The sequence below is a fragment of the Terrapene carolina genome, unplaced genomic scaffold (genome assembly GCF_002925995.2).
Source record: "Terrapene carolina triunguis isolate 2854851 unplaced genomic scaffold, T_m_triunguis-2.0 Scaffold94, whole genome shotgun sequence".
In the NCBI taxonomy this organism is placed as follows: domain Eukaryota; kingdom Metazoa; phylum Chordata; order Testudines; family Emydidae; genus Terrapene; species Terrapene triunguis.
Genome location: NW_020664445.1, coordinates 2,759,169 through 2,785,047, shown reverse-complemented (window position 1 = coordinate 2,785,047; position 25,879 = coordinate 2,759,169). Strand labels below are relative to the sequence as shown.

General features: G+C 50.5%; 1 protein-coding gene across 3 annotated transcripts in view; it reads left to right on the top strand.

Annotated features, from left to right (window-relative positions):
• CORO2A (coronin 2A) overlaps positions 1-25,879 on the top strand; it is a 136,497-nt gene that overhangs the window by 90,970 nt on the left and 19,648 nt on the right. For all 3 annotated transcript variants that reach the window (XR_002908275.2, XR_002908273.2, XM_024203206.2), the window contains exons 4-8: positions 7,384-7,533; positions 11,540-11,719; positions 21,365-21,481; positions 22,354-22,458; positions 24,262-24,358. Coding sequence is in view for 1 of the 3 variants with exons in the window: in XM_024203206.2 (XP_024058974.1) it covers positions 7,384-7,533; positions 11,540-11,719; positions 21,365-21,481; positions 22,354-22,458; positions 24,262-24,358 (649 nt within the window). In the remaining 2 variants the exon portion in view is untranslated. The remainder of the gene's footprint in view (positions 1-7,383; positions 7,534-11,539; positions 11,720-21,364; positions 21,482-22,353; positions 22,459-24,261; positions 24,359-25,879) is intronic.

Genomic DNA, 25,879 nt, shown 5'->3' with positions numbered 1-25,879 from the left:
CCCTACCCCCCAGAGCCCAGCTGCGGGGCACCCCCCAGCCCAGACACTCACACCTGCTCCCCACCAGAGCCCAGGATCCAGGAGAAACAGTCGGATGTTGGGTCCCAGGCTTGTACAGAGTCTCCTGCACACCCCCTACCTCCTTCAGGGCATGCTGGGCACTGCAGCTGCCAGGAACCCTCCAGCTCCCTCCCCCACTCTCCCCCAGCAGTGTCATCTATTTGGAAGTCGGGATCTGTGGGTCCTGCAGCCCCCTAGTGGCAGCCAGCAGCTCTGCAGCCCATTTCTGTGGGAGGAAATGGAAATTCTGTGCACATAATAATTAATTTCTGCACAAGTTCTGCATTGTGCAATGGCACAGAATCCCCCCAGGAATAAATTCAGTGTCCACTGAAATAAATGGAATTAATTGGTTATTGGATCATCTCTGCAATGAATAGGCAATTTCTGTCAGTGTGGCCTGCCTCTGTACTGCTGGTGAAGAGCAGAACCATAAGAGTTCGTGGTCATTGAAAGGGGGTCAATTTTACAAATTTGCTGAGGTGCCAGTTAAAAGATTTTAAACCTGAAATCTAAGAAGCTAGATTTGCCAATTGGATAAACATTATAGCCAATATTAGAATGGAACCGAATATGATAACGCCTTTTTATTGAGTCCAGGGATCATTAGCTTACCAATTTAATGCTAGGTTCTTTTCAGGTCAACTTTTAACTTGAACAATTTTTAAAATCGGGACACTTGCTTATTCTTAACCAATCAACAATTTATAATTCAACCAGAACCACATCAATATACAATCAACAGTTCACCAATCAAGTGTAGACAAAACCAATATTCTAGTTATGTACAGCATGCAGCAATACAGTCTAACACAGTGGTTTTCAAACTTCTTTTCTGGCGACCCAGTTGAAGAAAATTATTGATGCCCTGCGACCCAATGGAGCTGGGGATGAGGAGTTTTGGGTGTGGGAGGGACTCAGGGCTGGGGCAGAGGGTTTTGGTGCGAGGGCTGTGGGGTGGGGACAGGGATGAGGGGTTGGGGGGCTCAGGGGTGGGGCAGGGGGGTGTCAGGACTCTGGGCTGGAGGTGCAGGCTCTGGGGTGGGGCTGGGGGTGGGGGGGTTGGGGGACAGGGAGGGGGCTCCGGGTTGGGGGGGGCTCAGGGCTGGGAATAGGGGTGCAGGGTTGGGGCACAGGCTTACCTCGGGCAGCTCCCGATCAGCAGTGCAGCGGGGGTGCTAAGGCAGACTAGTCTCTATCAGTTCTGACACCGCGCTGCGCCCCGGAAGCGGCCAGCAGCAGGTCCGGATTCTAGGTGGTGCACAAGCGGCTTTCTGCGGCTCGCGCTCGCAGGCAGAGGGGGTGCTTGGGGAGGGGGCAGCACATGGAGCCCTGTTGCCCTCCCCGCCTAGGAGCCGGACCTGCTGCTGGCTGCTTCCAGGGCACAGCGCGATGTCAGAACAAGTAAGGACTAGCCTGCCTTAGCCGGGCAGCACCGTCGACGAGACTTTTAACGGCCCAGTCAGCGGTGCTGACGAGAGTCCCCGTGACCCAGTACTAGGTCGCGACCCGCAGTTTGAAAACCACTGGTCTAACAAGCAGCTGTCAAAGACTGAAGTTGAGGCTCAGTGGCTACACTAAGGAACAATGGAAATCACCAGGCTTTCTTATTATGTTTACTTATGATAATCAGTTCTTTAGTACCCAACACATTTATCACCTTCCAGTGTTTCTCCAAGCAATAAGGATATACTTGTCTTAAAGACACTTTTAAGAATGTGGTTACCTGCTATTGGAATGGATTGGTCCATAAGGGAATCTCTGATTATGCATCCAAAGATCGCATTAGCACTTTTGGCCACAGCATCTCATGCGATCTCATGTTCAGCTGATCATCCACCACCCTCCCCTCACATATTTTGTCAGAGTCATTGCCTTAAACAAGCTGGCTGAGGAGCTTGCTGGACCATTAATGTTGATTATCAATAATTCTTGGAGCATTGGGGAAATTCCAGAAGACTGGAAGAAAAGTAATATTTGCCAGTGTGATGGGGTTGGGACTCACCACTGCAGCACCTCCTGCTGGCACGCCTGGGAATTAGCTCTGTCCTCTGCGGGGCGCACTCTGCCAGTGGTGTCCCATCCATCGTCTGCTCCCTTGTTGGTGTCCGGACCCATGTTGCTCCCCGCTCGACAGTGTCCTCTTCAGGACACTGCCCTCCAGCAGTGCCCACCGCTCTGGTCGCACCCCCTTCCAGGGGTCTGGTGTTATCAGCAGTCCTCCGTCTGCACCTGTTCTAGTGGTTGGCTGCAGCCTCACAGTCTAGCCCCTTTGTCACAAGGGCCAGCCACAGTCTGTATCAGGCCATGCTCCTCCTCAGCCAGGTGTAGTACAAGGGGTGGGGGGGGACCCAGGCCCACCTGCTACTCTGGGTCCCGACCCAGGGACCCTCTAGCGGCAGCCTCCCTGCCCTCCTTCTCTCTCTTGTCAGACTTTGTCCCTGGGCCGCTTCGCCTTTGGCCCTGTGCCCCCGCTAGGCCCTTTGTAGGGAGGCCTGCGGTTTTCCTTGGCTGGAGCTCCCCAGCTCCTTCTGCCCTTCCCCAGCACTGCTCTGTCCAAGGTGCTACCTTTCAGCCCAGGAGCCAGTCCTCCTCCCTTGGCAGTCAGGGAGAGACTCCCTTTCCTCCCGCTAGGCAGCCTTTATATAGGGTCTAACCCGGCCCTGATTGGCTGCCTCTGCCCTGCCCTGATTGGCTCCTAACAGGCCTCTCTTGATTGGCTGCCGGCCTGCGCAGCCTCAAAGGCCTGTTCCAGCTATTTTCTCAGGGGGTGGGGCACCGCCCCACCACAGCCTGTTTTTTAAAATGGTAAATGGGGTGACCTGGATGTGACACTTTGTACCTCAAAGTAGCACCCTGGAACCCCAATATTTACCACTGTGGAATAATTATGATATGCTTGGTATAACGTATACCTTGTGAGGTATCATTTTAAAAGTCTTGATCTGTTGAATATTATTAACATTCTGTTGGATTGTATGTACTATCATTGTTATGAAGTGTTGCTATATGTGTTACTGAAATATGCTGTGTGGTTGGGAATGCTCACAGCGAGTCAATCAGTTGCAAGAAAGGAGGGCCAGACAGTGGTGATGGCCCATCAAGAAAAGAATACACTATCCCAGAGGCTCTATGGGGAAGGCACATACACAATGGAGACTGCTTGACCAATGTGGATTTCCTGACCCCCACGTACCAGCAGGATCTTTCTAGCATCTGGAAGAAGGTATAAAAAGAGAGACCGAGACAGGTTTTCATCACATGACCTTGTAGAGTCATAGCAGCCATTACTTGGAGGCTGTTTGTAGCATTTTCAGGAAGGCTCCCCGGGTGGGAGATAAGCTTCTCCTAAGGCCTGTCATTTTATCCTAATGTCCCATTGCCCTGAATAGCCCTTCCCCACCCAGCTAGCTAGACTAAAAGCATCTTGTCTAGTGGGCGTTACCCAGGTGTAACTACATTTGAAATACAGATACCTAGTCAATATTCATAACTTCAGATACAAAAATGATACATGCATACAAATAGGATAATAATATTCAGCAAATCATATCTTTTCCAATGACACCTCACATGACTTAGCATGCATAAAATGCATCATAATTATGCTATTACCATATCATAATAATATCACTATGAAGAATATGAGATGCAGTGTCACATGAGTAATGGAGAATATGTAAACAGGATGAAAAATCTGATGGGAAGATGGGTGAGGGGGGAAAAAGGGCTGCAAGCTTTGAAGAAATGTTTGACTTTGTTGCTCTGTAGCATTTCCTAAGCATATATAAAGATGATGTGAAACAGTGTCTATTGGACAAAAGTGTGAAAACTATGGATGAGATGCCATCTCTAGCTGATGCCTTTGAGCAGAACTAGGCATCTACTGGAGAGCAAACCACAGAAAGAGAAGCTTAAATCTGGTGGGAAGCCAAAACTATTCCTCTAATCCCCATCCCAAATCTCTTGTGAAAACAGAAGAACCCAGAAGGTGCTACCACTGTAATTCCATTGATCACCTGTGCTCGGAGGAAGCTGATAATACTCGTTAAAAAAATAATGTGTTCATTAAATTTGTGATTGAACTCCTTGGGGGAGAATTGTACGTCTCCTGCTCCATGGTTTTACCCACATTCTGCCATATATTTCATGTTCTAGCAGTCTCGGATGACAACCCAGCACATGTTGTTCAATTTAAGAACACTTTTTCACTGCAGATTTGACAAAATGCAAAGAAGTACGAATATGGCATTCCTAAAGATAGCTACAGCTGTCGACCTAAGATTTAACAGTCTGAAGTGCCTTTCAAAATCTGAGAGGGATGAGGGTGGAACATGCTGTCAGAAGTCTTAACAGAGCAACGCTCTGATGTGGAAACTACAGAACCCAAACCACCAAAAAAGAAAATCAGTTCTGTTGGTGGCATCTGACTTAGAAGATGAAAATGTACATGCGTCGGTCCGCACTGCTTTGGACTATTATTGAGCAGAACTCATCATCAGCATGTACGCATGTCCTCCGGAACGGTGGTTGAAGCATGAAGGTGCATATGAATGTTTAGCATATCTGACACATAAATACTTTGCAACGTCGACTACAACAGTGCCATGCAAACTCCTGGTTTCACTTTCAGGTGACATTGTAAATAAGAAGCAGGCAGCATTATTGTCCATAAATGTAAACAAACTTCTTTGTCTGAGTGATTAGCTGAACAAGAAGTAGGACTGAGTGGACTTGTAGGCACTAAAGTTTTACATTGTTTTATTTTTGAGTGCAGTTATGTAAAAAAAATTCTACATTTGTAAGTTGCACTTTCATGATAGATTGCACTACAGTGCTTGTATGAGGTGAATTGCAAAATATGTTTTTTTCTTTTTTTACAGTGCAAATATTTGTAGTAAAAATAATATAAAGTGAGCACTGTACACTTTGTATTCTGTTGTATTTGAAAATGTAGAAAACAGCCAAAAATATTTTAAAAAATGGTATTCTATTATTGTTTAACCATGCAATTAAAACTGCTATTAATTATGACTATTTTTTAATCTTGCGATTAATTGTGATTAATTTTTTTGTTTGATAGCCCTATTTAAAATCTGTATTTCTCCAGTTAATAAATCTTTTTTATATTTTACCTATAAGAGTATGTTTTGGCTGACTTGGGGCTGGTGCATGCCCACTTTCCTATGAAGAAGTGGCAAACTAGGTAATTTGAGCTTACACTGGCCAGGCTTCTGGATAATTACAGGCCTGTCAGCCTGACATCGGTTCCTGTCAAGATAATGGAGCAACTGATACGGGACTTGATTAATAAAGAATTAAAGGAGGGTAATGTAATTAATGAAAATCAACATGGGTTTATAGAAAATAGATTCCGTCAAACTAACTTGATATCTTGTTTTGATGAATGTACAGGTTTGATTGATAACGGTAATAGTTTTGACCTAGTATACTTAGACTTCTGTAAGGCATTTGACTTGCATGCTTTTTGCCACACAACATTTTGATGAAAAAACTACAATGATGTACAACTAACAAGGCCACACATTAAATGAATTACAAATTGGCTAACTGGTAGATCACAAAATGTAACTGGGGAATTGTCATTGAGTGGGCATGTTTCCAGTGGGGTCCCATGGGGATCAGTTCTTGGCCCTATGTTATTTAAGATTTTTGTCAATGACCTGGAGGAAAAAATAAAATCATCACTGATAAAGTTTGCAGGTGACACAGAAATTGGGGGTGTGGTGAATAATGAAGAAGACAGGTCACTGATACAAAGCAATCTGGCTCACTTGGTAACGGGGCGTAAGCAGATAATATGAATTTTAATAAGGCTAAATGTAAATGTATGCATCTAGGAACAAAGAATGCAGGCCATACTTACAGGATGGGGGACTCTATCCTGGGAAGCAGTGACTCTGAAAAAGATTTGGGGGTTATAGCTGATAATCAGCCAAACATGAGCTCCCAGCATGATGCTGTGGCAAAAAGAGCTAATGCAATCTTGGGAGGAAAAAAAGGGCAATCTTGAGTAGGAGTAGATTCAAGAAGGATGTTGATAAATTGAAGAGGGTTCAGAGAAGAGTGATAAGAATGATTAAAAGATTAGAAAGAGACAAGGTGGGTGAGGTAATATTTTTTATTGAACCATCTTCTGTTGGTGAGAGAGAGAACTTTCGAGCTACACAGAGCCCTTCTTCAGGTCTGTTTAAGCTTGAAAGCTTGTCCCTGTCACCAACAGAAGACAGTCCAATAAAAGGTATTACCTGACTTACCTTATCTCGCTAATATCCTGGAACCAGCACAGCTACCATAACACTGCCTTATAACGAGAGAGTCAAGAAGCTCAATCTATTTAGCTTAACAAAGAGAAGGTTAAAGGATGACTTGTTTACCATCTGTAAGTACCTACATGGAGAACATCTATTTAATAACAGGTTCTTCAAACTAGCAGAGAAAGGTCTAACACAATCCAATGGCTAGAACTTGAAACTAGACAAATTCAGACCAGAAAGAAGCATGCATTTTTAACAGTGAGCATAATTGACCACTGGAACAATGGTCAGTGGTGAATTCTCCATCAATGACAATTTTTAAAATCAAGATTGGATGTTTTTCTTTCTGCTTTAGGAATTATTTTGGGGAAGTTCCCTGGCCTGTACTGTAGTCAGACTAGATGATCACAATGATCCCTTCTGGCCTTGGAATCGATGACTAAGAGAGATGGAAGGCTCATCCATGAGTAATTATAGGAGTCTTTGGTTTGAGAAACTAACAATAGTTGGAAAATTCTTTATCAAGCAGCAGAGAGCTTTCCTTTCCTGGGAATTGTGTGTCTTAAGCTTTAGTTTAATTATGCTCCCCAGACAAATGTCTCACCTTTGGAATCAAGCTATGGACTCTCATTGCTTTTAGCTCTGAGAGGAAGCAAAGGTTTGGAATATGCATAAAGGTCATAGAAGAGTCATATAATTTAGTTTATGTTCTCCCCAGATAGATAAAAGGGCAGAAAGAGAGAGAAGCTGTTAAGAACATATTTTCAAGGCATATTTTAATGTCTGCACATCTTACAGTGGCAATATCATTATGTGCCTGCAAGTCAATAGGCTGCTCCTCGTTTCTATCCTTTGAGACTAATCCACAGCTGGCTGCACTGACAGTGTACTTGGACTGGATCTTAGTGATAGGATGTCTCAATGCAGAATAAGACAGGTCCTGCCATGCGGGCAGGGGACTGGACTCGATGACCTCTCGAGGTCCCTTCCAGTTCTAGAATCTATGAATCTATGAATAAAGACTCTGCTGCTATTTGCTGTTTAGGTGAAAATCTGGGACATCCCCAAACATTTACTAACCAGGAACATTACCAGTGCAAGGAAGGAGCTTCTGGGTCATGCTCGAAGGGTGGGACTCATTGAATGGCATCCTACGGCCAGCAACATTCTCTTCAGTACTGGTTATGATTATAAGGTGAGTCAGCTTTGCCCTTCTCTCCAACCTGCTGCAGATGCTGTGGGGCGGAATGTGCGGCCCAGGCCCAGGGGAGGGACTCAGAGGGTGCATCTGCAGGGAGAGGTTGCCCATACTTGCTTTGTTTCTTCACAATCAGTTTTGTTTGTACTCCTACATGTAGTTGCTTTCTGTAACAACAGAAACTCCACCATTTAAGTTGTATGAGGAGAACCCTCCTGGAGCCAGCACTGTGTGGGTCACCCCCACCTGGGGCAGAGGACGTAGAGACTGGGTTTGTACAGACACCTATGCTGCTGGTCCTGGTTACAGGGGCAAAAGCTGGGGTTCCCCAAGCAGAGTGGGCTCACCCCAGCCCTCTCGGGGTGAGGGAGTAGTCTGGCTCTTGGGCATTCCAGTCAGTCTCTCTAGAGAGAGCAGGGCAGGCAGGGAAATGTTTTCCTCAGGACAGCCATGTTGTAGTTGTAAGGTGGGGCAAAGCATGCTGGGAAATAAGGGGTGTATATAAACACTAGCTTTTCAAGCGATGGAGAGACCGGGAGGCAGGCAGACTGCATAGAAGGTCTGGTGTAGGGCAGAGAATGGAAATTCCAAGTCATGGCAGATTTCAAGTTTTTGAAATTTGTTTTCATTTCGATTAAGAACAAAACCTGGAAGATTTTAAATTTTTCACAAAAGAAAATTCAGAAAAAAATGTTTTCAGATTTATAAAAACATTTTGTGTCAATTTTAACTTTTTTATTTATATTCTAATATAACACAATATAATTATCACATCATTATATGTCAGCGTGGTAGTCGTGTTAGTCTGTATCAGCAAAAACAACAAGGAGTTCTTGTGGCACCTTAGAGACTAACAAATTTATTTGGGCATAAGCTTTCGTGGGCTAGAACCCACTTCATCGGATGCATGGAGTGGAAAATACAGTAGGAAGATGAAGTAGGTTTTAGCCCACAAAAGCCTATGCCCAAATAAATTTGTTAGTCTGTAAGGTGCCACAAGGACTCCTCGTTGTTTTCACCGTTATATTGTTGAGAAAGGAAAATGGAAATGTTTCATTCTGAAGATGTCAAAACAGGACATTGCAATATCATCTGAACTTTTCCTCTTTTTTTTCTCCAAACCAAAACTTTTGGCTAAATCAACCCAGTTTTGCAAAGTGTTTTGATATCGATAGAACACAGTCCTGTCCAAGTTCCTCTGGCAGCCCTAAAGTGAACCCACTTTTTGTGTTCTGGCTGCTACTCTGTGTGCCTTTGAGTAGAGGTGGCTTTGACGTGGTTTGTGTAACCTGTGGGACTGCAGGACCTGGCTGGGGTTTTAATTAGCTACCCTGGGCAAAGGGACATGGGTACAAACGCCAAAAAGGAGCCTTTTGAACATTCCCGACTTTCAGTGACCCTCTCTTTCCTCTAAGGTCTGTCCACACTTCAGTCAGAGAGTTGACATATCCCCATGGGCGACAGGCACGTGGCTTCCGCATTTGGGGAGGCTGGCCTGAGCGCCGGAAGCTCACCAGTGCCTGGACCGTGGCCCCCCCCTTGCTCCACTTGAGGCCCCTCCCCCACTCGGCCTCCTCCCCTGAGGCCCCGCTCCACCCCAGGCCCTGCTCCCACTCAGTCCCCTCCCCCAAGGCCCTCCTGCCTGCCGCTCGCCTAGTCCCTCTTCTTCACCCCGTTCCCTGAGGCCCCTGCCAAGTCCATCCCCCCTCCCGAGATTCCACCCCCCATCAAGTCCATCCCCCCGAGACCCCACTGCTTGCTGAGTCCCTCCACTCCCCCATTCACTCCACCCCACCACCTGCTGAGTTCCTCCACCCACCCCCCATGGCCTCCTCGTCTGCCGCTCGCCTAGTTCCTTCTCTTCTCCACCCCCTGTCACCTGAGGCCTCCACTGCCCGCCAATTCCATCCACACACCCCCGAGACCCCACTGCCCGCTCAGTACCCCCCTTCCCCCAGAGACCCCACCACCATCCACTGCCCATTGAGTCCCTCCAACCCCCTCCTCCAAGACCCCACCACCTGCCAAGTCCCTCCACCCCCTCCGCCGTGGCCCCACTGCTCGCCTAGTCCCTCCACCCCCCGCCCCCCGAGACTCCACCGCAAGCTGCTCGGGGGAGGAGAGGAGGGACTCAGCAAGCAGTGGGTGGGGGAGGGAGGGTGGAGGAGAGGAGGGAGTTGGGACTTGACAAGTGGGGGGGCCATATGGGGGGTGGAGGAGGGGAGAGAGCAAGTGGCAGGGGTCTCTTGGGGGAGGAGAGGAGGGACTCAGCGAGAAGCTGCAAGCGACGGGGGCCGTGGGGGAGGGACGGAGCAGGGACAGGAAGAGGTGGAACATGGGTGGGGCCACAGGAGGAAACTGGGGGGGGCCACCACAGCCCAGGCATCCGTGCACTCAAAGGTGGCAGGTTGGCAGCTGCGCTGCAGGGGAGGCTTACCCTCCCCTGGCCTACTATACCTGCCGCTAGGCATACCCAAGCTAGTGTTGATCTAGGGCAGTGGTTCCCAAACTTTAACAACCTGTGAACCCCTTTCACTAAAATGTCAAGTCTCACGAACCCCCTCCTAAAAATGAATATTTCCAGGGATTTTCTCCTTTACCTGAGTATAAATTATAAGAGCAGTGATCTTGGAAATATAAAATTTGTTTTTATGACATGCTTATTACACACTCTTTATTATTAATTATTATTTATCATTACAGTATTTTTATTACATTATGAAAATGGCAACACTCTTCCAAGATCTCACTTTCATAGTTTGTATCACTTTGAATAAGTCTGTTATAAGACAAGGCTCCTATGTTTCATCAAAGAGTATCAGATGTGAAACAGCATGAAGGTATTTAAGAAGCCAACTCAAAGAGTTCCTCCTACACAAGCATTCAGGTCTTGAGCAGTCCAGGCAAACAACGCACATTACAACAAAGCTTAAACTTGTTCTTCATAATAATTTTAAAAACAATACAAGCTGCCTATTTAATTTTAAAACCAGCAAAAAATATCCACCATCCTTTCCATTTCTTATAAGGAGTCTTGAAGTTTAAATCTCCTCAGTGTGATAGATATGCTTGCTTTGATCTGCTTAGCTCTTGGAAGTCCAGGGGCTCCGGGCTGCTGGGACAATTCTGTCCGCCATTAGGGAATTTTTTCCTGAGAACCCCCTGTAACATTTTGCGAACCCCCAGGGGTTCCCGAACCCCAGTTTGGGAACCACTGATCTAGGGAATGTGAGCACCAGTAGGTGTGACGCCACAGCGGCGTGGACTTCAGCATGGGCTAGCTGCTCAAGTACAAGTCCTGGGCGGGCTTGTTCAGCCTGCATTGCTATGGCATTGCAGCCGTAGGTACTCGCACTAGCTCCATCAAAACTAGTGGGGGGCATGTCTACAGGAGCTGCAGTCACCCCTCTGATTGCAGTGCAGGGGACCCTAACGGAGTCACAACCCGCATAACATTCACTTCCCCATCGTCTAGTTGTAGGTTTAGTTTAGTTAATGTTAATGTAAATGGCTGCTGTTCATTCTACCTGTTTTCCCCTGAAACAATTTCCCCATGCAATAAAAAGTCCCCTGGGAATGAGAATGTCAGCTCTTTGACACAGACTGCTGTAAGGCACTAAGCAGGCCATAGACAAACAATTTGTGATCATGATAATTATATGGGTAAAGAGGGTGTGAGTTCAGTGGGGCACATTGTTCCAGAACTTCACTCCCATCTCTCCAGGGGAGCAGCCATTTCATAGAATATCAGGATTGGAAGGGACCTCAGGAGGTCATTTAATCCAACCCTCTGCTCAAAGCAGGACCAATCCCCAGACAGATTTTTGCCCCAGATCCCTAAATGGCCCCCTCAAGGATTGAACTCATAACCCTGGGTTTAGCAGGCCAATGCTCAAACCACTGAGCTATCGCTCCCCCCATTTGGTGTGCAGTGTTGTACTTGCTGACTGTCAAATAGGCTGGTTTGAGGGAAAGGTGCTGAAAATTTGTTTCTTTGCCTCAGATAATGATCTGGAACCTCGACACAAAGGAGCCCGTAATTCAAAATCCGGTGAAGACAATCAGCTGTCACAGGGACGTGATCCTCTCCATGTCATTCAACACAGATGGCAGCCTGCTAGCCACTGCCTGCCGGGACAGGAAAATACGACTCGTTGACCCACGGTCAGGAGCAGTCCTACAGGTATACAGGGTTAAATTGCTTGATCCACAGTGCGTCTGACTGTAAGAGCTCTTTCTTCTTCGAGTGTTTGTTCATGTCGATTCCAATCAGGTGTGCGCACGCACACGATGGCCGGAAGATTTTTCCCATAGTACCATTGGTCAGGTCAGTCCGGGTGCCCCCTGGAGTCGCGCCTTCATGGCGCTCAATTTAGAGCCCAGCCGACCCGCCACCCCTTCAGTTCCTTCTTACTACCAGTGACGGTACGCTGGAACTTCCTGTAGCCCTGGCTTTAGCAAGCGTGTTTAACTCCAGTTGTTTGTACATAGTTAGTTTATCTTAGTAGTTAGTGATTAGAGTTATTGTGGGGTCCCCATCCCCCTTCTGACTCCCCGGAGCTGTGGTATGCCGCAGTCCCTGGGGTTTAAAAACAGTGTGGTCTGCGTGAAGCTCATGCCAAAGAGCGATCCACACTCCTCGTGTTTACGGTGCCTAGGGGAGGGTCACCAAAAGGATCGCTGTAAGATCTGCCGCGAGTTCCGCCCTAGAACTCTTAAAGAAAGGGAGCAGCGGCTAAAAGTGATCCTCATGGAGGCAGCTCTACACCCCCATTCGGACCCGGGCTCCTAACACTTCCTTGTCGATATGGAGCGCTCCGGCACCATCGAGTTCGGTGCCGAGAAAGGACTGGTCCCTGGACGCTCGGCACCAGCACGGCACTTCCCGAGGTCCAGCAGAGAGCAGGCACCGGTCTCACTCGCCGGTGTCTCAGAAGAAAAAGAAGCCAGACAGTCGGTCACCCCCTGCTAAATCTAAGAAAGTGAGACCCCAGGCGGGCCACAGCTCGAGATCCCCCGTTAGGGCCGCGTCATCTCCTGCCCAGCTGAGGCAGTTGAGTCCAGGCCCCCTACGTTCACCGGTCCCTATGGGCCAGCAGCTGCCACTTCCTTCAATGCTGGAAGCTTTCAAAGCTGCTTGGGAACTGCTGCACCTTACGGCGCCGTTCTCACCCCCTAGGAGGGAGGAACCTGCGATGCTGGCGGTCCCACCTCGCACCCAGGTGCAGTCAAGAGGGAAGCCGGCAATGATGTCCAGGCATTCCCCATCTCCATGTCCTTCAACATCGGCCCACTTGGACAGAAAGCCTAGTCGCACCCAAGCTCTCAACACTCGATGCACTGAAGCTCGGCTCCTCTGTGGTCTTCAGTCTTGGAGACCTCGGAGTCAGAGTCTGACTCCTACCGTTCTCAGAGGAGCAGGAGCCGACGATTGAGGTCAAGGCAAGAGAGGCGAGAGCTCCAGGCATGGCCACCTCAGTGGCAGAATCCACTGGGCCATTCTGGACCCCCTGGGCCTTTCACCAGAGCCAGGGAGGGATCCAAGGGCACTGCTCCGCAGCGTCTTCGGTGGCCTCAGCCACATTTGTCCCGCCATCAACCGCGCAGCTCGCCTCGGTGTCTACCCACATGTTGATGCCTTCGGCTGCGACATCATCACTGGCCTCGGCACTGGCAACTCTTTGGACCTCAGCGACGACTGCTGCTCCGGTGACGACAGCATTTTTGGCATCGATGATGACCTCGGCACGAACAGCAGCACAGACAACGGCCCCGCCACCTTCTTTGGCTCAGGCAGCTGGTTCAGCACCGGTTTCACTGGTGGCACCATCAGTGTCTCCGGTTCCCGTACCAATGCTGAGTTCGGTGTTGACTGCTCCGGCGCTGACAAGTGCTCCATTGCACTGACGTTCCCCTGAGAGTCACGGGACCCCTTGGGAGCTGATGGCAGGGAGCATCTGCTGCTTATAGGGGTTTCCTCTTCATCGTCTCCGGACGAGGCATTGGCAGGCACAGCCATAGCCCCGGCGCTTGAGGACAACAGGGTGCTACAACAGTTGCTGCGAAGGCTGCTCGGTCTGGGCATTAAGGCTGAAGAAGTGGTCGAGGAGGCTGATCCCATGGTGGATACCCTTGCCCCCTCAGGTCCTTCTCCTATTGCCCTACCACTTATTAAAACTATTGTGGACACCACCAAGACCCTGTGGCAGACTCCAGCTTCCTTGCCGCCCACTGCCAAGTGCAACGAGAGGCGTTGTTTCCTGCCCTCCAAGGGGTACGAACATTTGTACTCCCACCCACCTCCCGGCTCTCTTGTCGTGGCTGCTGCTAATTAGCATGAGCAGCAGGGTTTCCAGGGGCCCTCCCCTAAAAACAGGGAGGCTAAGCAACTCGACCTTTTCGGGAGAAAGTTCTACTCTCCAGGGGGTCTGAAGCTCTGTATCTTGAACCAACAGGCGATCGTCAGCAGGTACTCTTATAACAGCTGTGCAGCGATGACCAAATTTGAGGAGCTCCTCCCTTCAGACTCCTGAGTTGAGTTCTCGGCCGTGGTGGAGGAGGGAAAGCCAGTCTCCTGGGTTCCTGCCAGGTGTGATGCCGCCACTAGGGTCATGGCTACTGGGGTGGCCATGAGAAGGGGCTCCTGGCTCCAAGTCTCAGGGCTCCCTTATGAAGTCCAACAGACCATTCAGGACTTCCCATTTGAGGGTGTGACTCTTTTCTCTGAAACGACAGACAAGAGGCTGCACAGCCTGAAAGACTCACGAGCCACCCTCAGGGCCTGCACACTCCCGCCACACTTTAGGTCGCAACCTCCTCCGAGGTTCTATCAGCAGAACTGCCAGGATGGTTCTTGGAGGAGGAACAGGAGTGGCAGGAAAAGACAACACCCATCCTTAGGCCAGGGCTCTGGCCAATCCAAACCACCTTTTGGCCCGAAACCAGCCTTTTGAAGGTGCGGTCAAGGACGGCGCACCAGATCCCCAACTGGATCCACCCCGCCTTACCTTCTTGTCCTGACTGTCCCCTTTCTACTGTGCATGGTCCTGTATCACCTCGGACTGTTGGGTGCTTTGCCCAGTAGAGAGGGGATACGCCATCCAATTCTGTGCCCTTCCACCCTCCTTCCCTGACCCTCTTCAGGGACCCTTCTCACAAGCAGCTCCTATCCAGGAGGTGCAGTCGCTCCTATCTCTAGGGGCAGTGGAGGAGGTTCCTCAGGAGCACAGGGGCGAGGGCTTTTATTCCAGGTATTTCCTAATACCGAAAGCCAAAGGCAGCCTCAAGCCTATCTTGGACCTGCGAGAACTCAACAAGTTTGTGAAGAAACTCAAGTTCCACATGGTCTCTTTGGCCTCCATCATCCCCTCACTGGTATGTCACCCTCGACTTGAAGGACGCATATTTTGATATCGCAATCACTCAGCCCCACAGGAAGTACCTCAGGTTTGCGGTCAACAGTACCCACTACCAATTTACTGTCCGTCCATTCGGCCTGTCAGCAGCACCTTGAGTCTTCACATGCATGGCAGTCGTCGTCACGTTCTTGCGCAGGCACCAGGTACAGGTGTTGGCATACCTCAACGACTGGCTGATCAGGGGCCCTCTGGGACCCAAGTGGAAGCTCAGGTCAGATTCATCAGAGCCAGCTTCAACATCCTGGGTCTCCATCTAAACGAAGCAAAATTGACTCTGTCCCCCATCCAGAGGATAGAGTTTATAGGGGACTTGACCCAAGCCAGGGCATACCTGCCAGAATCAAGGTTTCAGGCCCTAACCGATATCATTCCAGGCTTCAGACAGTTTCCCACCACCACAGCGATAAACTGCCTGAAGCTTCTCGGACACATGGCTGCCTGTACCTATGTGGTGCAGCATGCCAGGCTCAGGCTTCGACCTCTTCAGTTGTGGCTTGCGTCAGTGTATCACCCAGCCCAGGACAGCTTGGACAGGATTTTGACCCTGCGTTGCCCGGTCCTCTCCTTCCCCCTGGGGGGGCTCGCCCCCCGGGGGGTATGCGGGGGGGGGGGGGGGGTATGCTCCCCTTCGCCACTCCGCAGCCGTCTCTGTCGCTAGTGAAGGACGCATCAGACTTGGGCTGGGGAGCACATCTGGGAGACTGCAAGACTCAAGGCCTCTGGTCTCAGGAGGAACTAGGTCTCCACATCAATGTCAGAAAGCTGAAAGTGGTGCGCTTGGCATGCCAGACCTTCCAGGCATACTTAACGGGACAATGTGTATCAGTCATGATGGACAATACAACAGCAATGTTCTACAGCAACAAACAGGGGGGTGCACACTCCTCTCCCCTGTGCCAGGAAGTCCTGATGCTGTGGGACTTCTGTGTAGAGCATTCAATACACCTGCATGCGTCGTACCTCCCCAGGGACCACCTCAGCAGGTTGTTTCATGGCCATGAGTGGTCCCTTCGCCCGGACGTCGCGATTTCAATCTGCCAGAGGTGGGGATTTCCCTAGATAGACCTATTCGCCATGTGACACAACAGGAAGTGCCAGCAGTTCTGCTCCTTCCAGAATCACAGCCTAGGCTCCAACGCGGATGCGTTCCTCCTCCCATGGGAAGGTTGTCTCCTATACGCCTTTCCGCCCATACCGCCCATTCACAAGGTGCTCCTCAAGATCCGGAGGGAACCAGCTCAGGTTATATTGATAGCACCAGCCTGGCCCCGCCAGCACTGGCACACATCTCTCCTAGACATGTCTGTGGGAGCCCCGATCACCCTGCTGCTCTTCGCGGACCTTCTGACACAAGATCACGGTCGTCTTCAACATCTGAACCTCGAGTCACTTCATCTCACGGCATGGAAGCTCCATGGTTGAATCCAATGGAGCTTTCCTGTTCAGACCAGGTTAGACAGGTCCTCCTTGGCAGCAGAAAACCCTCTATGAGAGCCACATTCCTTGCCAAGTGGAAGAGATTTTCAACCTGGTCGGCGCAGTGCCATTCGTCCCCGACGCTAGCCTCAGTGCCACTCATTCTGGACTACCTCCTACATCTGAAGCAGGAGGATCTCTTGTTGTCATCAATAAGGGTGCACTTAGCTGCCATCTCAGCCTTCCACCCAGGCGTGGTGGGCCGCTCTGTGTTTGCTAATCCTATGGTCAGCTGGTTTTAAAAGGACTCGACAGGCTATACCCTAATGTGTGTCAGCATGTCCCTGCCTGGGACCTCAACCTGGTCTTTTCCAGGCTCATGGGACCCCCCTTTGAACCATTAGCGACATGCTGTCTGCTCTACCTCTCTTACAAGGTGAGGTTCCTGGGAGCGATAACCTTGGCCAGGAGGGGGTCTGAGCTCAGGGCTTTGACATCAGACCCTCTCTACACTGTGTTCTATAAGGACAAGGTGCAGCTCAGACCTCACCCTGCTTTCCTCCCGAAGGTTGTGTCGCAGTTTCACATCAACCAGGACATCTTTCTCATGGTGTTCTACCCTAAGCCACACTCCAGCGGCAGGGAGCAGAGACTCCACTCTCTGGATGTCTACAGGGCGCTGGCCTTTTACATCGAGAGAACGAAGCTGTTCAGAAAATCGGTCCAGTTATTCGTGTCAGTGGTGGACAGAATGAAAGGTCAGCCTGTGTCGTCACAACGCATTTCGTCATGGATAGCATCCTGTATTCATGAGTGCTACAACCTGGCAGGTGTTCCTGCACCTCCAATCACTGCGCACTCCACCAGGGCGCAGGCTTCATCAACAGCGTTCCTGGCTCAAGTTCCCACTCAGGAAATCTGCAGAGCGGCGACGTGGTCCTCCATCCAAACCTTCGCCACGCACTGTGTGATTACCCAGCAGACCAGAGACAACGTGGCCTTTGGACGAGCCGTGCTTCAATCAGTGGAAGACTCTGACCCCACCACCTAAACTTGGGCTTGTGAGTCACCTGATTGGAATCGACATGAACAAGCACTCGAAGAAGAAAAAACGGTTACTCACCTTCTCATAACTTTTGTTCTTCGAGATGTGTTCATGTCCATTCCAATACCCACCCTCCTACACCTCTGTCGGAGTAGCCAGCAAGAAGGAACTGAATGGGTGGCGCGTCGCCAGGGCTCTATATTGGGCGCCATGAGGGCTCGACTCCAGGGGGCGCCCAGACCGACCCGACGGACGCTGCTATGGGAAAAATCTTCCGGCTACCGCGCCCATGCGCGCGCACACACTGATTGGAATAGACATGAACACCACATCTCGAAGAAAAACAGTTACAAGAAGGTGAGGAACCGTTTTTTCTCTTCTGCACTGATGTATTCCAGGTAGGGATGGCTGCTTCTGTGGGCAGCATTGCACAAGGGGCGAGTGGAGGCAGGATCTGTGACTCAGGGCTGATGTGGTGCAGCAGATTCTGGAGCAGATTATTCAGTGTGCTCTGGCAGAGCCCCAATGTTACAGAGTGGCCTGGCTAAACCCTCCAGTTAAACTGGAGTCCGTCTGTGGAGCAGTGCACGCCATCTGGAGCGTAGCCCTGTGCATCTGTGAGGAAGAGGGGCAAATTGTTTCAAAAGAGCTTAAATTGGAAATGTTTCCATGATGTTTCCCAACGTGGTGCCGCAAGTTCCTCCAGCAGAAGCCTGAATGAAACCGAGCCTGCTCACAAGAGGAAATCAATTGGATGCTGTGGCTCTAATCTCTAGCAGCCATTTCTCAGCCTCTCTCAACACAGCTTGGTGTGACTTGCTCTTCTTGGCAGCCTGGCTGCTGCTTTTGGACAGTCATTAGCAAGTTAAGAAACATTGTGCTGCCTTACAGCTACACTCCTTCCCCGCCTGCAGAATAAACCTGGAAACTGCAACATAACCAGAGTGACTGGGGAGGAATACTGCACTCTTCTGTGAGCTAACACTTCTTCTTCGAGTGATTGCTCAGGTGTATTCCACAGTAGGTGTGCGTGCTCACCACGTGCACCGGTGCCGGAAGTTTTTCCCTTAGCAGTACCCGTAGTGGGGGAGCCCCGCTGCGACCCCTGGAGTGGCGCCTGTATATTGCGCCATAAAGGGGGCTGCGTGCTCCCCCCACCCTCAGTTCCTTCTTGCCACCAGTGAAGGTAGTGGGAACTTTGTGCTCCAGCCTTGGCTGCAGCGATTCTAGCCTTAGTGGTACTTGTTCGTCAGTGGAACATGGTCTTCCCTAGGGATAAGGTCCAGCTCTGCCCACATCCAGCTTTCCTGCCGAAGGTAGTTTCGGCTTTTCACATAGACCAGGATATTTTCCTTCCGGTCCTCTGTCCTAAGCCCCATTCCTCCAATGAAGAATGGCGCCTGCATATGTTAGATGTGCGAAGAACGCTGGCTTTTTACCTAGACAGAACCAGGCCATTTAGGAAGTCCCCCCCCAGCTGTTTATTGCATCGGCCGAGCGCATGAGGGGGCGATCGGTTTCCACCCAGCGGATTTCCCGCTGGATCACCTCGTGCATATGCACGTGTTACGACCTGGCAGGGGTTCCCCTGCCTCCTATAGTGAAGGCTCATTCGACGAGAGCTCAGGCCTCCTCGGCTGCCTACGTGGCTCATGTCCCTATTCAGGACATATGCAGGGCTGCTACGTGGTCCTCTGTCCACACCTTCTCATCGCACTATGCGATCGTCTCCCAAACGAGGGATAACGCTGGGTTTGGCAGGGCAGTGCTCCGCCCGGGTAACCCTTAACACTTATCATTCAGAACTCCTACCCACCTCCGTCAGGTACAGCTTGGAGTCACCTACTGTGGAATACACATGAGCAATCACTCGAAGAAGAAAGGACAGTTACCTGTTCCATAACTGGTGTTCTTCGAGATGTGTTGCTCCTGTCTATTCCACATCCCACCCTCCTTCTCCTCTGTCGGAGTTGTCCGGCAAGAAGGAACCGAGGGTGGGGGGAGCCCGTAGCTCCCCTTATAGCGCGATATACAGGCACCACTCCAGGGATCGCAGCGGTGCTCCCCCGGTACGGGTACTGCTAAGGGAAAAACTTCCGGCACCGGTGCATGTGGCGAGCACGCACACCTACTGTGGAATACACCTGAGCAACACATCTTGAAGAACGCCAGTTACGGAACAGGTAACTGTCCTATCCCACATCTCGGAAAGGAAAACACAAAGATTTCCGTTGCTCCTATGCACCCCTGCCTCGTCCCCTCACCTAACTAGTCCCAGTAACACCTCATGCCACTCTTGCCTGTCTGCCTTTCTTATGCTCACCCCAACCTCCTGCTTCTTGCCCACCTCATTCTCTAACTCCCCCCTGAAATTCACCAGGTTTGTGTTAGTTTCCCACCTAGACACTATGGTGCGTGGTGTCCTGGGAATAGATGGCAAGGGATCCAGGTCTGTGTTGTCCCCTTGCCAGCGCCTGTCTGAATAGTCCTCTCTGACTGTGTGGGAGAGATTGCGGGGCCACACTGTGCAAGTACACAAAAGTTTCTACATTAAAACACATAACTAGCCGCAGCCTAAGTAACATTTCTGCTGGCAGGGTAGCAGTATTCTGGCATGTGGCTCCTGCAAGCTGCAGCCACTAGAGGGCCCCATGGTCTCCCCGTTATGTACTCCAACGCGGTGTAGAGCTGATGGCTGGGCCCCAGGGGAGCTGGGCCTCTTGCTGCCCTCAGCCCCTTTGAAATCTGTGCCACACTGCTGCCATTGTTGCAGCAGGACAAGCAGCCCAGCCCCGTACGACTAGGGTTGCCAACTTTCTAACTGCAGAAAACCGAACACCCTTGCCCTGCCCCACCCCTTCCCCCGAGGCCCTTTCCCTTCCCTGCCCCTTCTCCAAGGGCCCGCCCCCGCTCACTCCATCCCCCCTCCCTCTGTCGCTCGCTCTCCCCCATCCTCGCTCACTCGCTCATTTTCACCAGGCTGGGGTAGGGGGTTGGGGGCAGGAGGGGTTTGGAGGGTGGGGCCGAGGGGTTCGGAGTGTAGGAGGGGGCTCTGGGCTGGGGAAGGGGATTGGGGTGTGGGATGGGGTGAAGGCCCTGGCTGGGGGTGCAGGCTTTGGGGTGGGGCTGGGGATGAAGGGCCTGGGGTGCAGCAGGGGGCTCCCGGGTAGAGCCGAGGGGTTCAGAGTGTGGGAGGGGACTCAGGGATGGGGCAGGATGTTGGGACGCAGGAGGGTGTTCGGGGTGCGGGCTCCAGGCGGTGCTGACCTCAGACAGCTCCTGGGAAGTAGCGACATGTCCCCCCACCCCCTGGATGGCCGGGGGGCTCCATGTGCCACCCCCCCCAGGCACTGTCCCCACGGCTCCCATTGGCTGCAGATCTTGGCCAATGGGAGCTCTGGAGCCGGCACTCAGGGTGGCGCCTGCGGGCGGGGGCAGGACATGGAGCCCCCCTGGCTGCACCTCTGCCTAGGAGCCGGAGAGACATGCCGGCTGCATCCTGGGAGCTGGGCACAGAGCCTGCCTGCCCTGTTGGCACTGCAGCCAACCGGACTTTTAGCGTCCCGATCAGCTGTGCTGACCGGAGCTGCCAGGATCCCTTTTCAACTGGGACTTCCGGTCGAAAACCAGACGCCTGGCAACCCTACGTGCGACCTACACTGCTGTTGCTGTAGCAGGGCGAGCGGCCCAGCCCCATCAGGACCAGTGCTGTCACTGCCGCAGCAGGGCAAGCAAGCCAGCCCCACGGGACCTGCAGAGGGCCATGTGAGGAGAGGCAGATGTGCAGTGAGATCCTCATTGGGTGGGGCTTCAGGAGAAGGGTGCAGTTAGTGCCTTTTCTGCTCAGCAAACTCAAATAAGCTTCGGACAGCAATGAGAAAAAAATGTCTCCCCATGCCTGGATTTCCCATGTGACCATGATAGTAATGTTCTGTGTGTCTCCTTACAGGAAGCCAGCTACAAGAATCACAGAGTGAATAAAGTTTTGTTTCTAGGAAACATGAAAAAGCTGCTCTCTACTGGAACATCACGCTGGAATAACAGGCAAATTGCACTATGGGAGCAGGTGAGTCAGAGCCAACAATCCAGCCATAGAAGCTTCAGTTTTCCTCACCAATTGGGATTCCTCATTACTTTCACTTTAACCCTTGTGCCTGCCAAATACCCAAGAATTAATTTGTAGCTAAGTTCCAAGGTGGTCTGTCAAGCTAAAAACTCTTAGGTGGATCCTGGCTTTTGTGTATAAAATGTTATGAAATAGAAATGAATTGGTCAAGAAGCAAGGCAGGCTGACAGCATGGCAATAATGCAAACAGAAATGGAAGCAATTTTCTAGCATTGGAAGGGGTGCTGGGTATGGGAGGGAGCAGTTTCAAAGGAGCTAAAGGCTGGCAGCAGGCAGACGGGAGCAGCATGTCCATACTGCAGACCTGCAATAAGAAGTGTGAAGAGACTTCTGTGTATCCCTCCCTCCATGGCCATGGGCCCTCTCAGAACTGCCCTCCCCCCCCAAATCAGTGGGAGCAACAGTGGGACTCAGGATCAGATGCTCTAGGGCAGGGGTTGGCAACCTTTCAGAAGTGGTGTGCCGAGTCTTCATTTATTCACTCTAATTTAAGGTTTTGCGTGCCAGTAATACATTTTAACCTTTTTAGAAGGTCTCTTTCTATAAGTCTATAATATATAACTAAACTATTGTTGTATGTAAAGTAAATAAGGTTTCAAAATGTTTAAGAAGCTTCATTTAAAATTAAATTAAAATGCAGAGCCCCCCGGACTGGTTGCCAGGACCCGGGCAGTGTGAGTGCCACTGAAAATCAGCTCATGTGCCGCCTTCAGCACGCGTGCCATAGGTTGCCTACCCCTGCTCTAGGGCATTTTCAAGCAAGACATTAAGGTTCTGAGAGCAGCTGTTTCTCTCTCCTTTGACATGCCCAGGGTGATCTTTCTGTGCCTTTAGTTGAGGAGGATCTGGATGGCTCCTCGGGGCTGCTGTTCCCGTTCTATGACTCTGACACTCACATGCTGTATGTGGTGAGCAAGGTAAGTGCTTTTTCTATGAATTAACATCAACGCCACCAATTCGGTTCCCAACTACACTGCTTTGCCATCGGCTTCAGTGGGGTTACTCCTGATTTACACTTGCTTGAGTGAGGGGAGAGAATCCTGCCATTCTGCTTTAACTGAAGGTCCCCGATGAAGCAATAAGACACTTATTGGATAATAGACCGATACTAACTGTGAATCAGGTCTTCAGTATTAACTGCAAAATCACGTGTTCCCAGGACATCCCACAGGCTTAGCCAAAGAGGAGCAAAAAAGTAGCAGGAAAAGATTCACTTGCACTCACTAGAAGTGAGGCTGAAAAGATGGGATTAAAAGCCTTTGGGGCTCACTTGTCCAAGTATGGCTCACAAATTGCTGTGCATTGTCTAGTGTGGTGCGCATTTGGGGATCCACATGTCCTCCTGTTTGCTCGTTATATGACAGGCAGAAAAAAGTGCTTTCGTGTGTTGATCTGAAAGTTCCCAAAGTCCTGATGTGTCTAGCTCTTTAATCCTTACCCCGTGGCCCCGATCCTGTGCAGACAAGCCTAACACTAACACTAGGCACATGAGCTACAGCCACTGCCTTTGTGGGAGTGAAGTTCGGCAGGGTCAGGGCCCAGGTGAGCAAAGGTCTGTCAGCTTCTGTCCCCTCCTCTTTGCAGGGACTGAGAATCCAATAATAGAGAGATGTCTAGCCCCAAACTGAGCTGCACTCCCATGCAGTGGGCAGCCCAGAGCGGAGGCACCGCTGAACACTTAGAATCACAGAATCATAGACATGTAGGGCTGGAAGGGACCTCAAGAAGTCATCGAGTCCAGCTCCTGCGCAGAGGCAGGACCAAATATACCTAGGCCATCCCTGACAGGTGTTTGTCGAACGTGTTCTTAAAAACCTCCAATGATGGGGATTCCACGACCTCCGTTGGAAGCCTGTTCCAGAGCTTAACTACCCTGAGAGTTAGAAAGGTTTTCCTAATATCTAACCAAAATCTCCCTTGCTGCAGATTAAGCCCATTACTTCTTGTCCTACCTTCAGTGGACATGGAAACAATTGATCAGTCTTCTTTATAACAGCTCTTAACATGTTTGAAGACTGTTATCGGGTCCTGCCTCAGTCTTTTGCAAGACTAAACATGTCCAGTTTCTTTAACCTTTCCTTATAGGTCAGGTTTTCTAAATCTTTGAGCAGTTTTGTTTCTCTCCTCTGGACTCTGGCAACTCACATATTACTCCAGCTGAGGCCTCACCAGTGCCGCATAGAGGGGGACCGTTACCTCCTGGTGTCTTACATATGACACTCCTGCTAAAATACCCTGGATTAGCCTTTTTCACAACTGCATCACATTGTTGATCATATTCAATTTGTGATCCACTAAACCCCCTGATCCTTTTCAGCAATAGCCATCATTCACCATCTAGCCAGTTATTCCCCATTTTGCAGTTGTGCTTTTGATTTCCCTTCCTAAGTGTAGTTCTATAAATCAGTGATACACCTTCACCTGGAATACTGGGTTCCATTCTGATAACTCTCTGACGAAAAGGACATAACAGAAATAAAAGGGGTTCAGAGACCAGTGGAGGAAAAATATTAGAGGCCAGGAAAATACTTTTATATGGAAGGAGACTGGAAAGATTGGGACGGTTTAGTTTAGAGAGGAAACAAATACAAGGTGATATGATAGAGCTTTAAAAGAACAATGGACGTTCTAGAGAAGGCAAACCAGGTGACCACCTTGGGCTCCCCCTCTCCTGCAGCAGGGGCTAAGCAATGCCTTTTGTTCTCTCTTGTCGTCTGTAGGGTGATGGGAACATACGATACTATGAGATAAACGCTGATAAGCCGCACCTGAACTACCTGATGGAATTCCGCTCCCATCAACCACAGAAAGGAATCGGTGAGTTTGTATCGTGTATTTCTCATCTCACTAGGGGCCCAGTGCCACACCCTGAGGGAATCCAGTGGGAGTACAAGACTGGCCCACAATTCCATGGGTTTTGGTGAGAAGACAGGGGGCCCAGTTCTGCTCTCACTCAGTGTTACACTGTTGTAAATCACAGATCCATAGACTCCTAAACCAGAGGGATTGTAATGACCATCTAATCTGACCCCCTCCAGAACCCAGCCAGAAAACCTTGCCCAGTGAGCCCTGCAGTCGTCCCTGTCCCCCCCCTCCCACCCCCAGAGCTCCCAGCTGAGCTAGAGCGGATCTTTTAGAAAGAGACACCCAGTCTTGATATGGGTGTCTGCAAGACTGCAAATGCTGGAAAATCCCCCACATCGTTCGGAAACTGCTTCAGTAGCTATTTACCCCGCTGTTAAAATGTGCGTCTTATTCCTAGTTTGAACTCTGCTGACTTTGCTTCCAATCTGGGATCTCTTTGTGCCTTTGCCTGCTACACTAAAGAGCTCTCCAGTATCAGCCATCTTCTCCTCAAGCAGGGACTTACAGACTGCCCACCCACAAATCCAGGTTCCAAGCCAGGGACCCTACAGCACTCAGCCAAGACCTGCTCAGTCCCCAGCCTTGCTGCTCTCTCCCTGGGCTGCTTCCTACTTGCCTCCCACAGGCTTTATTCTCCACCCACCTCTCTTCTGGGAATGCACTTCCCGCAGGGTCATGCTCCTGGGGTCTTACTCTTTCCCTGTTGTAATGGGGTCACCCACCTCTCGCCTGTGCCCCTCAGTCAATGGTTTGTTCAGCGGGTCTTCAGTGACTCAGCCCTCCAGCCAAGTCACACACACTGTCTGTTGGTGGAACAGAACAAACCCTTTCCGGGGTATGCAGTCTTTACCTTCTCCCGGCCCTCGTATGGGGCCATACCCCCAGCAGCTAGCCAGGAGCTCCTTCTTAGCTCCTTGGTCCCTGCATGCACTGAGCTGGCTGTGGTCCTGCTGCTCTTCCAGCCAGGCAGGAACCCAGTACTCTCTCTTCCAGGTCCAGACAGCAACTGACTGACCCTGTCTCTGCTGCCCCTCTGTTGGCTGCTTCCCCTGCAACCACTCTAGGCTGCTTGGAAGACTTTTCTTCTGCTCCTCTCTGGGATGGGGTGTAGCAGGTCCCTCAGGCCTCCAACAGGGGGCCTCTGGGCCTAGTCCACCTTTTCATACCTGGATTCCCTCCTTCCCTCTCTAATGCACAGAGGGTGGCTGTAGCCTTCCTCACTGCAGCCATCTCTGTTGGCAGCTTCCTGGCTTTATACTAGCCCAGCACACACCTGCTCAGCTGAGCTTCATGCTGCAGTCAGGGGTTGCTTCTCCAGGCTAATCCCCTCATGTGGGGTCTATCACAATTGGTCTTTCTCAGCTTCCGTAAGCCTTTCAGGGCTGTTGTGGGGTGAACACCCCATCAGAGTTTTACAGGCTAGTAACAAGTTGTGTGAAGAAGTGTATCCTTTTTATTGGTTTGAATTTCCCA